The sequence below is a fragment of the Pteronotus mesoamericanus genome, unplaced genomic scaffold, assembly GCF_021234165.1.
Source record: "Pteronotus mesoamericanus isolate MK-2021 breed Mesoamerican mustached bat unplaced genomic scaffold, CSHL_Meso_final scaffold_118, whole genome shotgun sequence".
NCBI classification, from domain to species: Eukaryota; Metazoa; Chordata; class Mammalia; order Chiroptera; family Mormoopidae; genus Pteronotus; species Pteronotus mesoamericanus.
The window spans coordinates 11784747-11800111 of NW_026555301.1; the positions used below are offsets into that span (position 1 = coordinate 11784747).

At 33.7% G+C, this 15365-nt stretch overlaps 1 protein-coding gene across 4 annotated transcripts in view; it reads right to left on the bottom strand.

The window, feature by feature from the left end:
- Window positions 1-3023: 3023 nt before the first annotated feature.
- Window positions 3024-15365, bottom strand: part of ANKRD12 (ankyrin repeat domain 12) — a 140935-nt gene continuing 128593 nt past the window's right edge. For all 4 annotated transcript variants that reach the window (XM_054587368.1, XM_054587367.1, XM_054587366.1 and 1 more), the window contains 3 exons: window positions 10932-11075; window positions 6504-6599; window positions 3024-5881 (listed from right to left, as the gene is read on the bottom strand). In XM_054587368.1, the coding sequence (XP_054443343.1) occupies window positions 5696-5881; window positions 6504-6599; window positions 10932-11075 (426 nt within the window). In that variant the 3' untranslated portion in view covers window positions 3024-5695. The remainder of the gene's footprint in view (window positions 5882-6503; window positions 6600-10931; window positions 11076-15365) is intronic.

The following is a 15365-nucleotide window of genomic DNA, read 5'->3' on the forward strand; positions in this document are numbered from 1 at the left end:
AGGATCTTTTCCAAGCCCAACTCCTCACACATGAAAGAAGAGGGAAAAAAACCCCAGCCCTTCCTTTTTGTCAGGATTAGTTGGGCTAATGCAGCATATATGAGTGATATCATGATTGGCACAGTCAACATAACCATTCTTCTTGTTCATTTTAGAATTATTGTTGTTCTCCATTCTATTTCCTTCACTGTCATGATTTTTCTCTTCTGCAGGTAACTCAGGACACATGGCCTTTCGCCAGCCTCCCTATCTAAATTCACTTCCTGGAAAGAATTCTGTAAATTCATTTATGCCAAGCTATGCAATGTCCAATGTGTTTCACCTTCAAGTATATTTGCTTTCACCTAATGTAGAAAAACTTAAGCCAAAGAAACACCTGGCTATGTGTAGAATTCCAGGACTTGGGAAGCAGATGACAGCTTGATTCTTTTTATAAGGCCATTCTTATGGCCTTAAACTGTGCATAATGCCTCTTTGTGAGGCTTAACAGGCCTTGATGTCCAGGAGGCCCAACAATGGAATATCTGTGATTTCTTTAATGGCATCCTGTTCCCCTGATGCATAGCTTAGTATCTAGAGAGAAATAAGCATAAATGATTGACTTACCACTCAACATTACATAGAACTGTGGAATTCACAAGCAATTCATGACTAATGAGGAATTGCATTATTTCTCATGCAGATGCTTAACTGAAAACAGAAATTACAGCTATATCAAATAAATCATTCTAACCTATAGAATGACCCAGTTCCCTTAGTACAAAACTGGCATTCAACAGTACTCCACAGTGATGATTCTAAAACTGTAATAGCAGCCTTGCCCTGGCTGGTGTGGCTCAGTGGATTAAGTGTTGGCCTGCGAACAGAAAGGCTGTAGTTCGATTCCCAGTCAGAGCACAGGCCTGGGTTGTGGGCCAGGTCCCCAGTTGGGGGTGTGTGCGAGGCAACCTATCGATGCATTCTGTCGATGGATTCTCCACACATTGATGTTTCTTCCCCTCCTCTCTCTGTAAATAAATAGAATCTTAAAAAAACAAAACTATAATAGCAGTCTATTTAACCCTTATCCCCAGGCCTTACCACTGCCAACTGGTTGTGCCAAAGATTGGGTTTCCCATTCTGATAATGACAAAGCTATGAAGCCATGACTAATAAAAATGTATAAAAAATGATCTTTGCAAATTTTTTATCCAGATGGATTATAAATACACTAATTAAAAACTGATAAAGAGAATTAACATCAAAAGGAAATGCTGATAATCAAAAAAGGATTGCTACTTTTTGAGTTTTACTAGGGTATAATTTATACCAGATATATTTAACTTGATGAGTGTACGATTTGATGGATTTTGACAAATGTATACAGTGGTTTAACCACAATCGCATTTCATATTTTCACAATCATATTTCCACCATCCCAGTTTCCTTATGTTCCTCTCCCTAATCTCTGGTCCCTGTCAACTACTTAATTATCTGCTATCACTATAATGTTGATTTTTTTAGAGTATATAAGCGAATTATGCATTAGTCTTCTGTGTTTGATTTCTTAGGTTATCATCTATGATTTTGAGATTCATCCATGTTGTTTCATGTATTGGTAGTTCATTTTTATTACTGAGTGGTATTCCATTGTATGAATATACCAGTTTGTTTATTTATTCATCAACTGATGGACTTTTGGGTTCACTGTAGTTATGAGCCACTATGAATAAAGTTGCTATGAACTCTGACAGCAAATTCTTAGGTTAACAGTTTTCCTTTGTTTTATGTAAATACCTGAGTGGAATTTGCTGATATTTTTATACATTACAAGAAACCACCAAATGGATATCCAAAATGACAGTGACACCCTTAACGTAATGGAAGAGTTCTAGTTGCTCATTACTCTTGCCAATACTTGGTATTTTAAGTCTTAATCTTAGCTATTCCAGTTGGTATATACTGGTATAACATTGTGGTTTTAATGTCCATTTCCCTAGAGACTAACAATATTGAGCATCTTTTTATGTGTTTTTTGCTATTTATGTATCTTATACAGCAAAAATGTTAAAATTGTTTTGTGTTAGAACTGAAAAATTTATTGTATGTATTCTGGAATCAAGTATTTTTTCAGATGTTTTGAACCAATCTTTTCTCATACTGTGTGAGTATGAGAAAATTACATTTTCATTTTAATTGTCTTGTGAAGACAAAAGTTTTAAATTATGACGAAGTCCAATTTATCAAGTATTTTTCTTTTATGGGTTTGTACTTTTTCTATCCTAATTAAGGAATTGTTGCTTAACTAATGTCACTAAGACATGAGTATGTTCAAGAAGAATGTTAGTCTGTAGTTTACTTGTAATGTTTATTTCTATATTTTTGTTTTTTTGATAAGTACTTCTGGGGAGACTTTGTATCTCCATTTTAGGTACAAACACGACTACGGTTCCAAGAAGCCACTAAGAAAATGAATTGCAAGATATTTTAACCAACTGAACTTCACACAAGCTTTTCCAAAGATTAGTATCTCTTGTTAACAATCTTTCTGCTTTGAATGTTTAAAAGATTTTAAACAAATTATGAAAATGCTTTCTTTAAAATATAAGAAGATAAAAATACCTTATGAGTTTCAAATAGGGAATTTCCTCTATATAAAATTTTGGGGCTTCATGTGTCAGGGTATCAAAGAGAATTAAAAATATTGCTCATGTGTTAGATAACTAAGAAAAATAGATATTTAGCGCTGCACCTAATTTCTAGAATAACTATAATTCCTAATTAAGTCCATTAAAATGAGCTTCACGGGGTTTTTGCTTGAGATTTGTGCAGTTACAAAGTTTCCAACAGGTCTAAAATTTAAAATTCATTTTTTAGACTTTGTTACTAATTGGACTTCAATTTGAAAGTCAAATTCTTTAGATGCTGTTTGTTTCCCCAACATGAGTGTTTCTGCAATTCTGCTAGCTGGCCAAGTAAATATTAGTGTTTAGTGTAGAGTAGTACAGGAATGGAAAAAAAAATTAGCACACATTTCACTCGTATTTTTTCTATAAAAATATAACTCTTTATTAAATAACATGCACAAATATCAACTAGTCATTTATTAAACAGATATGATTTAGAACAAGATTTAAAGAAATACAAATCCTTAGGTACAATTTAGTATCTTGTTCATGATATTTGAAGAGTTAAAAAAAAATCACTGATTAAACTAACCATCCTTATTTCTCTTTCAGAATCCTAAAATTTTTAGGCATATACTCCATTCCAAGTTTTTTCTAGCATTTCAGAGCTTCAGAATATCTTCAATATCAAAAGCCCTTAACTACTTACTTAAGGATAAATTCCCACTGAAAAGGCATTCACTTTTCTTTTAAGCTATCCTGATCATCTTTGAGTCATTTTACAAAGGAAATATGCAGAAGCAGAATCATGGCAGAGAGGCTCCAGCAACTTGAGGTACCACTGAAGAGGGTGCAAACTGTGGTTAATATTAGAAAAAGCTAAGAGGACTAAAATATGCCTGATTCCTGCTTGCTTGCTTTTTCTCCTTTGCACTTGTTCTGTTTGACTAAACTGATTTCCCCCAACCTCCTTATCAGGTTGGACCATTAGCACAAAATGCTGTATAAACATACCCTTCTCATATTTTCTATGACTTCACTGCTCAAAAACTGGTTTTTTATTTTTAGACAAAAGTATAAACAAAATTTGCCGTAAGTTTTTCATATTAAAAAGTATTGCTTTTATAAATTAGCTTTTAATGTTTCCAGCCTTAATAAACTTAACTTCAACAAAACCAGTGCTTCAAAATCTACCCTGCCTTTCTTGGCCCCATTTATCCAATAAAAAAAGGCCAAACTCTCCCATCTAAATTTCTAAACACTACTACATACAACCTTTATATTAAAATCCTTGCACTGTGTATTATTTTACACGTGCTTCTTTATTGCGCATGCCAAGTACAATATGAATTTAAATATAAACTGACGTGAAAATTAAAAAATACCTAAGCTTAAAACGTACCTTTGCACTCAAAAATTTTAATTTTTACATTCTCTCCCATCAGCTGGAATTTCCAACTTGCAAGCTGGATTTAAAACACTTTATTCCTCATATATTCTTTTTACTTTTCTCTATTAGAATAAAGAATATTCAGCATTATTTTATAATTCAAGAAAGTATTGTGGACAGATCTGTAAATTTTATCTCATATACTTATAATCAATTTTACATATAACCTAATTTTCCTTTCAAAATGTTTAAGTTTAGCGGCAGGTTTCAGATCAGAAGTATTCCTGAATATTTAATCTGTATCATGTTATCGGAGAAATTGAACTTTTTCTAACTGTATTGCTAATTATTTTATTAAAAACAGCATACCAAATATTAATTATAAAATTCCAAAAATTAGGTTTTACATCTTGATACAAGGAAAAGAATACAGTATATTAATGAATTTTTCATGAACATTGTAGAGCTCAATCAGAATATGCCTATTTCTTTTGACTTATTCTGACTACCAAACATCTCTTTTCTCATTAGGTACTTAGTTTTTATTTTACAAGTGCAAAGGTTATTAAGCTTAAAACATTATACTTTAACAATGTAAAAAAGTTTTACAATGATTTAACATGACCAATAAAATTTATTAAACATATTTTACATATATTAACAGATTCATACTTGAGTATTAAAATAGACATTTACAATTTCAGAATTTTCATTCAAAGGCATTTGGGAGGTGGGAGGAGAAAACAGACTCTACTGTGAGATGAAAAAAAAGAGCTGTTTCTTTGTATGACTAATTCTAAATAATATGTCCAACATAGTAAGTCATAGGTACTATATCAAGAGGCTAGTATGAAATACCTTACACTACTTTAGGCATCACATATGGAGAGAATTAAATTATAGGAAGCATGCAATACAACTAAGTCACAACCTTTACAGTTATGGTGATGAAAACAAGCTAACTCAAACACATGCATGCTGTATTTAAAAGTTTTCTACCTGAATACACTACTGCTACACTCCATACAAACTACGACTTTGGTCCAATAAAACATTAGACAAAACAGTTTTACAATTATTTCTTTGTACATGTTTTAACTATCAATCCCTTTGTATACATTGTGACCATTAATTACAAGATTTACATCTGCACAATATGTATAAAATAAGTTATTAAAAAGGAAGACAATATTAAACTTTTGAAAAGAAAACTGTACAATTAATTTACAGATATAATAAACTGAAGAAATTTTGTGCCAAGTTTTTCTTCCACATTAGAAACTATTTGGTAGGAACTGAACCTTTTAAGTTTACTGATATATTTTAATAAAACTTGAAAGAGATTTGCATACTAGTGGTTATCTTGTTACTCAGAGTGCTAACAACTTCCAGCGCTATTAGCAGATTTTCAACTTTTTAAATATCTACCACAGCCTGCCAACATAGCTCCAATGCAATCGTTCCCTTTCACCAATAATAAATAATAGTTTTCAATTAGAAACTGTTTGGACCTAAGATCCAAAATAATTCTTTTCTTTCTTAATAAAATGACAGTGTTTACTACATAACCAACTTTAGTTGAACTTTACCAACAATTGTAAAGGCATAATATCAGTATTTTTGTCAAAAGGCAGCATTCCACAGTATAACACTCTTGAGCCTCATCGGTTTAAGATGACACACCATGAAGTAATGGCTGCTATATAGGAGTCAATTCAAAGTCATCATTAACATCAACAAGGGGAACATAAAACTCCTGGATTTCATAAATGCTGATAGATTTATAGGTGGCAGGATCAAGTTCCTGGAGTTTGAGCTGCCATTCTAATCTCTGAACGGCATTTAAAGCTGCAGCTTCATGTTGTTGCCTCATTAAAAGACAGGTCTAATTAAAAGAAAAGTTAATCAGTCATTCTATTAATTTTGCTTTGTTTAAAAATCAATTTTATCCATAGTTTCTTTAGGAATTAAGATTAGTGTATTAGGAGTATAAAAAGTTTTTGCGTTCCACATTCGTTTGTTTTACCCTGCCAGTATCCATATGTCAACTATTTCTGGGTCTGCAACTTCACCCTCATCTTATCTTTAATTTAAAACTGTTGGTTCAAATAATGAGATTTAAAATTAACAAAAGAATCAAGAAAATCTAAGGAATAGTGATTTTAAAGTATTGGAATTCTAAAACCAATAATTTTCTTTATAGATTATTTGCAAGATATATTCTTTCTCTTACTGTTTTCCCATTCTTTCATTTGTTAGAACTATAACCAGACTTGTATATTGGACAATAAACATGAAGATCCCCATTAGAAACTTCTTTTTCTATACTGGTCCTGAAAAATATGACTTGTGATTTTTATTTTCCTTTATCTTCCAATTGTGGCTTGGTGTGAAGATTCATAATTAATCAGTATTTTCTTTCCTAATCATTCCTCTCTAATATAGCTGTAGTATCTGTTTATGAAGGGTCAAGCATCCATTTAAACTGAATTTCTCAACATACATACCTTTAATTTGTCAAATTTATCATCCACATCTTGTAACCAGGACATGAACTGTCTTGCATTAAAGCGATCCCTCACAGAAGTTTTACTGTCATCAGACTGAAAGAGATTAAAAATAGTTGAATATAATAAAACACAATAATAACCTACTTTAAAACCTATATGCCATCCTATCTTTTTATGCTATATTCCATTTTTAAGGAATTATGGAAATAAATTTTGAAAAAGGATAAAATATAATCTGAATATTTAAAAAAACTGATAAAGCATTTATTGCCATACTAAATAGGTTATTAGAACTGTCAGGATGCTGGGTTTAGTTATTAATTAACAAGAATCCTACTGCTCTGTGGGTCAAAGATGTTTCTCAAAAAGACATGCCATATCAAGTATTATGCCTATGACATTCTTTTTAAAGTATAATTTATTTCATATTTAATTTAATGTTAAAATTTACCATTAACATTAATGAAGATAGGAAAAGTGTTAAGTACACAGTCCTTTGAAGCAGGCATTTTTTCCAGGACCAATATTTTGGAGGACCAATATTCTGGAGTGCTCATAATAAAATTTTATATCAACTCTTAAGAATACTTTTGCACTCCGATGTTCATAGCAGTGCTATTTACAATAGCCAAGTGCTGGAAACGGCCTAAGTGCCCATCAGTGGATGAATGGATTGAAAAACTGTGGTTCATCTACACAATGGAATATTATGCAGCAGAAAGAAAGAAGGAATCCCTACCCTTTGCGACAACATGGATGGAACTGGATACTATTATGCTAAGTGAAATAAGCCAGGCAGTGAAAGACAAATTCCACATGATATCACTTTTAAGAGGATTCTAATGAACAAAACAGGATCAGACACAGAAGCAACTGCCAGAGGAAAGGGGCTAGGGGGAAATGGTAGAAAGGAGGGGAATGGAGTAGTCAAAGAACATGTATGAATGACCCACGGACATGGACAAAGGGGTGGGGATGGACTGTGGGAGTTGGGGTTGGGGTGGGGCAAAGGGGGGAAATTGGGAAAACTGTAATAGAATAAACAAGAATAAAAAAAGTATTAGTTTTGGAATTAAAATAGGTTAGGTTCAACTGTCAGCTTTGTATCTTACTGTATAATCTTGAACTAATTATGTACTCTCAATTTTTAATTCTGTAAAATGGGATAAAAATACCTCTTTTAATCTTGTTTTGAGAATTTAAGAATCTCTTAATGATTGGGCATACAGGAAGCACTAAATCTAGTAAATATTGCTCTAACTATTACTACTAGTATTACTACCAGTATTACCAAAGTGACGTCCAGGCATCAGGTAGCACCACACTCAACATTTTCAGCCATTATCACTTATTCCTTGGTCCTCAAGTAACAAGTTTTGACTACTTTAAATTTTATTGTTGAATATTTCTTAATATTACAAGTTTATTTTGAAAATAAAGAAGTATGATAAGAGAATAAGCTAATAATAACCCAAGCCCTTATCCAGGAAAGACAGATTTATTTTTTCCCCCTTAGTTCCTTACAAGTCATTCTCATATGAAACAAGCCCACTACTCAGTAGAGAGACCTTCTTCTCTAAAGGCGGTGGTAAAAGAATGGGTAACAGTTCCATAGTTTTCCTCAAGAGAATAAGAATTTATTACTATTTTTAAAAAATTATATTTAATTTTTAGAGAAGGGAAGGGGAGAAAGAGGGAGAGAAACATCAATGTGTCATTGCCTCTCAAGTACCCCTAATGGGGACCTGGCCCGCAACCCAGGCATATACTCTGACTGGAAATCAAACCAGCGACCCTTTGGTTCGCAAGCGGGCACTCAGTCCACAGAGCCACACCAGCCAGGGCTATTTTAATTTATTTAATTATTAGGACTGATCCTCTTTTTCCATTGATTTTAGAATTATTCTGAGGGTTTACTGGGAAAATTCACTTATTTTTGAAATTCTCTTTAAATATAATCCATCTGGACCTCTAGATTTCTCAATTCTGCTGCATTTTGTTCATTATCAATATGTTTTCGTGTGTCTTTCAGCAGAAATGTCTTAATGTTCTGGTCCAGTGGCTTTCCATCTCTATTTCCGGCTCTCCTATGGATTTGTTTTTATTTTTACGTGTCTTTTGTCATTTCAATGAGTTTTGGGAGGAAGAAAAAAAATAAACAGTTATGTTTACTCAACCATTCTGACCTAGAAATCTTTAAGAGATTTTCCTTGTAGCTTGATTTATATTGTTCTAAATATGATTCATTATGCTGTAATTGCAGGAAACTTACAAAAAGACCACAAGATATCACAAGGTCTAGTCTATCCTTTATCAAGAAAGTTAACTGCTCATTTCAGTTATTAAAAAACCATTCATTCTTCCCTTTAAAATCTTGAAAGTTGGAGATATTGTAAAGTCTTTTCCATTGTCTATTTTCTTAATCAAATAGCTCTCTCTTAAGATCTACTTATTCATTTTAACAGCTGTTTCCATGATCTCTGAATGCTTTCATTTGAATGAAACTGTTGGTTGCTGAAGAAAGTTTGAAATCTACTGATCCTTACTGGAGAATATGTTTATTGATTTTAGAGGGAGAGAAGAGAGAAAGAGAAACACTGACACATGAGAGAAACATCAATCTGTTGCTTCCTATACATGCACCCAGTCGGGGATGCAACCTGTATCCTAGGTATGTGGCCTGACTGGGAACTAAACCTGCAACCTTTTGGTATAAAAGAGGATGCTCCGACCAACTGAGCCACCCAGCCAGAGCTGATCACCCTTTTTTTTTTTTTAACCCGTAACAGATAAGAAAAATAAAACCTAGAGAGAACTTATAACTTTCTCTGTAATATATTGGGTTGGCCCAAAAGTCTGTTTAATTTATTCCGTAAAGTAAAATGACACATTTTTCATTTTCACTGATAACTTTACTGATTTGGATATTTTGAGTATGCCGGCTATCTCCTGCTATTGGCTTCTAGTGGGTAGAGGCCAGGGGTGCTGCTCAACATCTTCCAATACATAAGACAGTCCCACAGCAAAGAATTATTTGGCCAAAATGTCAATAGTACCAAGAAACTTTGCAAACCATTTTTGACGCATTCGATCAGTCACAGTACCTTCTCCATACACTGCACAAATCTTTTTTTGCATTTCACTTGCATTTTTACCTTTCTTGAAATACTAAAGCATAATACACCGAACATGTTACATATCCTCTTCCATTTTCAATATTAAAATGGCTGCACAAAAACTGACCAATTTTGCTAAGGTTTTTAAAAACGCACACTGATATGACAGCTGTCACAATACAATCTAAGAGAATTGTTCTGAATGAAGTTAATGACAACTAAGCACCACTGCCATCATATGGAAAAAACTAAATGAACTTTCTGGCCAACCCAATACTTTATATACCTTGTGTTTCTAGTTTGTCTAATTTAAAACAGTATTTCCTACTTTTTTTCTTTTTCTTCATTGTCAGTGTCTATACTTTTTATTTTAATCATTATATTCTCTTATGACCAATAATTTCATCCTGGTTTATGAATAAAAAAAAAAAAGGTTCTGACAACTGGTATGTCTAATTCTGAATTCATGTAATTTATATGTGACAGTAAACTTTGTTCAAGATACAACTACAGTTTTTCAATTTCAGTAGGTCCTTGACCAATATTTTATGTTACATTGTTTGTTTCATTATAATGCTGAGGAAATGCCACAGGAACTTTAATTCTTGTTTATATCAATAAGTGTATGATAACACTAGTTTCGTTACATACTGTTTTGCTTAAAATTGTAGAACCTCTCAACTACGTTAAATGAGGACTGACTATGTATTAATTTTTTACAATGACATCCAAGATCAAAACAAAGGCATGGCCCTATTGCAGCCTCATCACAACCTAGAGGTTCAGTCTGCCTGTACTGTTTTGCAGCTTACAGTACCCTTCCAGTTGCTTCAAGGCCAGAACTGAATCTGTAAACATCCACTTTAGAAAATTACAAGTTATCTATAGGGCCACTATCCTAAACACATACATGTTTTGTAATTACCTGCTTTTATGACATAAAGGTACATATAGGTATTTATACATGAGGTGGGCATAAGGAGGTTTACAGTTGTGAGTATGCAAAACACAGAATTTATTCTTATATAGTTTTCCATTTGAACTGCAAACCTAATACTGCCCACGTCCCTGTATATGTTATATAATATAATATAAACTTTTATATTATAAACATTATTATTAGACCTTATTATTAGAGGACTTTAGAAAATGGAGGATCAGGTGTTTTGGGAGTACTTTGGTCTCAGAGGGCTGTTTTTCTCTTTTGAGCTTTACTGATTGTTGAATTCAAGTTTCTTCAATGGAAACAGATTATAAAGAACCCCAAGGTGTATTAAGAATATTCTGACTGTATCAGTAGGCATTGTACCTGAGCATCCAGCGGCACACTGTAGACTTCTGCATCCAGTAAAACAGTGCATGCACTAAATGGCAGTGTTTGATTTGCCAATGTTCTTGCAGCTCTGTAATGAACTCGTAGAACTTCCTGTTCATTGGATACAATGAGTTTTTCCTAGACAACAAAGAATTTAAAAAACATCAATTCTTCAACTACTTGTTATCAAATAAAATTGTAAAAACACTTTAAATGTGCTACAGAACCTGAATCTCAGAGTACTTTTTTCTTCATAGTAAGCCTGAGAATTTTGAGAACTCCTAGTGTTCTAAAGTGTAAGTAAATTTTCTCTTTCCAAAACCATCAGTCTCTTTTTAAAATTCTTTTCAAGTGCACAGTGGTGACTTTTAGCATATTTATGAAGATATTCAATCACCACCATTAATTCCAGACCATTTCCATCACTCTAAAAGGAAACCCCATATCCATTAGCAGAGCCACTCCGTATTTCTTTTTTTTTTCCCCCTGCTAACTACTACTCTATTCTTTGTTTCTATGAATTTTACCTATTCTCAACATTTCATATAAATGGAATCATATAATATGTAGTCTTTAGCAACTGGCTTCTTTCATGTCACGTTTTCGAAGTTCATCTGTGTTGCAGCACGTAGCATATGAGTACATCATTCCTTCTTATGGCTGAATAATATTCCATTGTATGAGTATACCACGTATTATTTATCCATTGATCAGTTGTTGGTCTTTTGGACGGTTTCCAACTTTGGGCTATCATGAATAATGCTGCTATGAATATTCATATTCAGGTTTTTGTTTGGATGTATGTTTTTTATTTCTTTTAAGTAAATAATGAAAAGTACTAGGTTACATGGTAATTCTATGTTTAACTTGTTAAAGAACCACCAAACTGTTTTTAATAGCAGTTGTATCATTTTATATTCCCACCAGCAATGTATGAAAGTTCCATTTTTTTTCACACATTTGCCAACACTTATTATGTCTTTTTAAATTACAGCCATTCTATGCAAAGAAGCAAGGAAAATATGACCAGCAACACTGAAAGGAAAAGAAATCAACAGAGACAAGAGGGAAGTGGGGGCAGGGAAAGGGAAGGGAAGGGGAAAGTCAAGGAACATATAGCAAGGACTCATGGACAAAACCAAAGGGGAAGAGCTGAGGGAGGGAAGGTGGGAGGGGGCAAGGGAAAGAGGTGGGGGGAAGGCAGAGACAAATGTATTTAAAAAGTAAATAAATTAATAAAAAAAAATAATAAATAAATTACAGCCATTCTAATGGGTGTGAAGTAGTATGTCATTGTAGTGTTAGCTTCTTTTTTACAGTAAATATTTTCATAAATAAGCATACTGTATCTGATGCTGTTTGTAAACCTCTGGCAATGACAGTACATTCCTTCCTTAATGTGTTAAGTGGGGGTCTGAAACTTCTAATTATGTAATATGCAGAGGCACCCCATCCTAAGGTTATTGATATTATCCTGGCAATCTTCTGCCTTTAGCAGACTGGAAATTCCAGGGTCCATTTGCAGTTTCCAAGCCATAATGATCCTGGTTACAGACTTTCGAGTTATCTGGTAGTAACTGTCCTTTTTTGGCTTAAACATCAATAAGGACAACTTTGGGACCTGTGGCTGGTTAGAACTTCAAGACCAGAGTTGGTGGCTCCAGGAAACCCTGTTCTATGACATTCATATTGCTGGCTGTGTCTGGAAGGCTGGTCTGGGAGAATACTAAGGATGTGGCTGGTCTTCTCCCCATCCTGTTCCCGATTCTCCCCTTAACTGACACGAACTTTATCCATCCTTCACTGGAGAATGTAGCCACGTTATTTCCAAATATGTATTGTTGTAGAGTTTTACTGTTATTTATAATTTAGTAAAAAGACAAAGAGGTTCTATTTAATCTCTTGTAAATTCTTATGTGACAAATGATACTCAGAAGAGAAGTCAGTCTAACTCTTACGATTTTTAAATTTAAGTACAAGTTTAAGGTAGAACTTTAAGTGATAAATATCTCAAAACTTGATAAGATGCTAAGAAAAGAATAGCTGGAAGCCTTTCTGAGAAGTTGGTTGAAGCCCTGTAGACATTAAGAGCAATACCCCAAAATCCCTTAATACCATGAGAAATAAATGTTTCAAGGCAAGCCATCCCTGCCCTGAAATAATTGAGATATACTGTTTAGATGCTATCCGAAATACAACATTATACTTGAGATCATCTTTCTTAACATTGTACTTTTGAACTTCTAGAGCAGAGTCTGTCAAACAATATTTTCTGAGAATGGGTTATGTGTGTCCCCATTTAGTTCTTTGAGAGGCAGAATGGGGCAGGGGATAGTTGCAGTAATGGTGTGTTCACTTACTTATTACAGCATTCAAATGTTATCATTTTCTAGGGGAAAAATAATCCTAAAACAGCAGTTCTTAAACTGGGGTTCCTCACACTCCTAGAAGTTTATGGACAAAATAGGGGGAAGGTCATCTGTTAACTTGGGAGTGGAAAAAAGTATGTCTTTATTTGCATTAACCTCCAATTAGCATTTTTTCCAATTATGCATGTAGGCCATAAACCACAGTAATATCAAATATCTGTAACTTTGTCATCCATAGAAATCACAAATATTTTCAATGCATATTAGTTTTTGCAGATATTGCCCCATATTTCCATACTAATTTCTTCTTTGAAATTTTAATAGTTAATCAGATGTGCTACTTCATGATGCATGATGGCAGTTTTCTGTGTAAATTGTGCAACACAGCTGGCCACTGTCAAGCAATTTTGCAGCTAGTAGTTTATTTAGACAACAAATAATAAAGCTGTTTGTTTTCACATTAGTCAGACTTTTAGGTTGCTTTGTAGTATTTTGCAATTCTGAATTGCTTGTTGGTCAATACACAGATGAGTCATTTTTGCTATTTATTGAGGTTCTGCAAATTGCACAGTTCAAATGACAATTCCTTTTTTATTTTTACTGTTGACACTCTTAGGGGTGTCCCCATTTCCTCTCCCTTTGCCCACCTCCACCCAGCCTCTACCCTCCTTCCTCAGGGCATCACCTTGCCCTGTTGTCTGTGTCTTTGGGTTATGCATACATATCCTTTAGCTAACCCCGTCACCTTCTTTCATCCAATGCAATGGGTTTTTCATTTTGATGGGTTCTTTTGCTGTGCAGAAACTTTTTAGACTGATGTAGTCCCATTTGTTTTTTTTTTCCTTTATTTCCCTTGCCCTAGAAGATATATTGGCAAAAATATTGCTATGAGAGATTCTTGAGATTTTATTGCCTATGCTTTATGCTAGGATTTGTATGGTTTTGTGACTTACATCTAAGTCTTTTACATATTTTGAGTTTATTCTCATGTATGGTATTAAGTTGGTGGTCTCCTTTCACTTTTTGCATGTACCTGTTCAATTTTCCCAACATCATGTATTGAAGAGACTGTCTTTACTTGATTGAAAGCTCTTGCTTCCTTTGTCAAACACTGATTCTAAAGGTATGGGTTGATTTCTGGGCTCTTTGTTCTGTTCCACTGATCTACATGCCTGTTCTTATGCCATTACCAGGATGCTTTTATTACAAAGGCTTGTAGGACAGTTTGACATCAGGTATTGTGATACCTCCAACTTTATTCTTCAAGATTTTTGAGGCTATTTGGGATCTTTTTTTGGTTCCATATAAATTTTTGGAGTATCTGTTCTAAATCTGTGAAATATGCCATTGGTATTTAAATAGGAATTGCACTGATCTACAGATTGCTTTGGGTACTATGGACATTTTAATGGTGTTAGTTCTTCCAAACCATTAACATAGTATATGCCCCCACTTATTTGTACCTGCCTCAATTTCTTTCTTCAGTGTCCTATCATTTTTCAAATATAGATTCAATTTATTCCTAGGTATCTTTTTGTTGTTGTTGCACTAGTAAATGGGATTGTTGTCTTAGTTTCTCTTTCTGGTATTTCATTATTGCTGTCTAGAAATGCCACCAATTTCTTAATATTAATTTTGTATCCTGCTACTTTGCCAAATTAATTTAGCTGTAGTAGCTTTTTGGTGGAGTCTTTAAGGTTTTTTATATACAGTATCATGTCATCTGTGAATAATGAGCTTTACTTTTCCCTTTCTAATTTGGATGCCTTTTATTTCTTCTTGTCTGATTGCTGTGGCTAGGATTCCCAGTACTATGCTGAATAAGAGGGGTGAAAGCAGACATCCGTGTTTTGTTCCTGAACTTTAGGGAAATACTTGTAGTTTTTGCCCACTGAATATTATGGTTGGCAGTGGGCTTGTCATATATGGCCTTTATCGTGTTAAGGTATGTTCCCTCTATTCCTACTTTGCTGAGAGTTTTTATCATAAATGGGTGCTGCATTTTTTCCAAATGATTTTTCTGCATCCTATGATAGGATCATGTGGTTTTATTTATGTG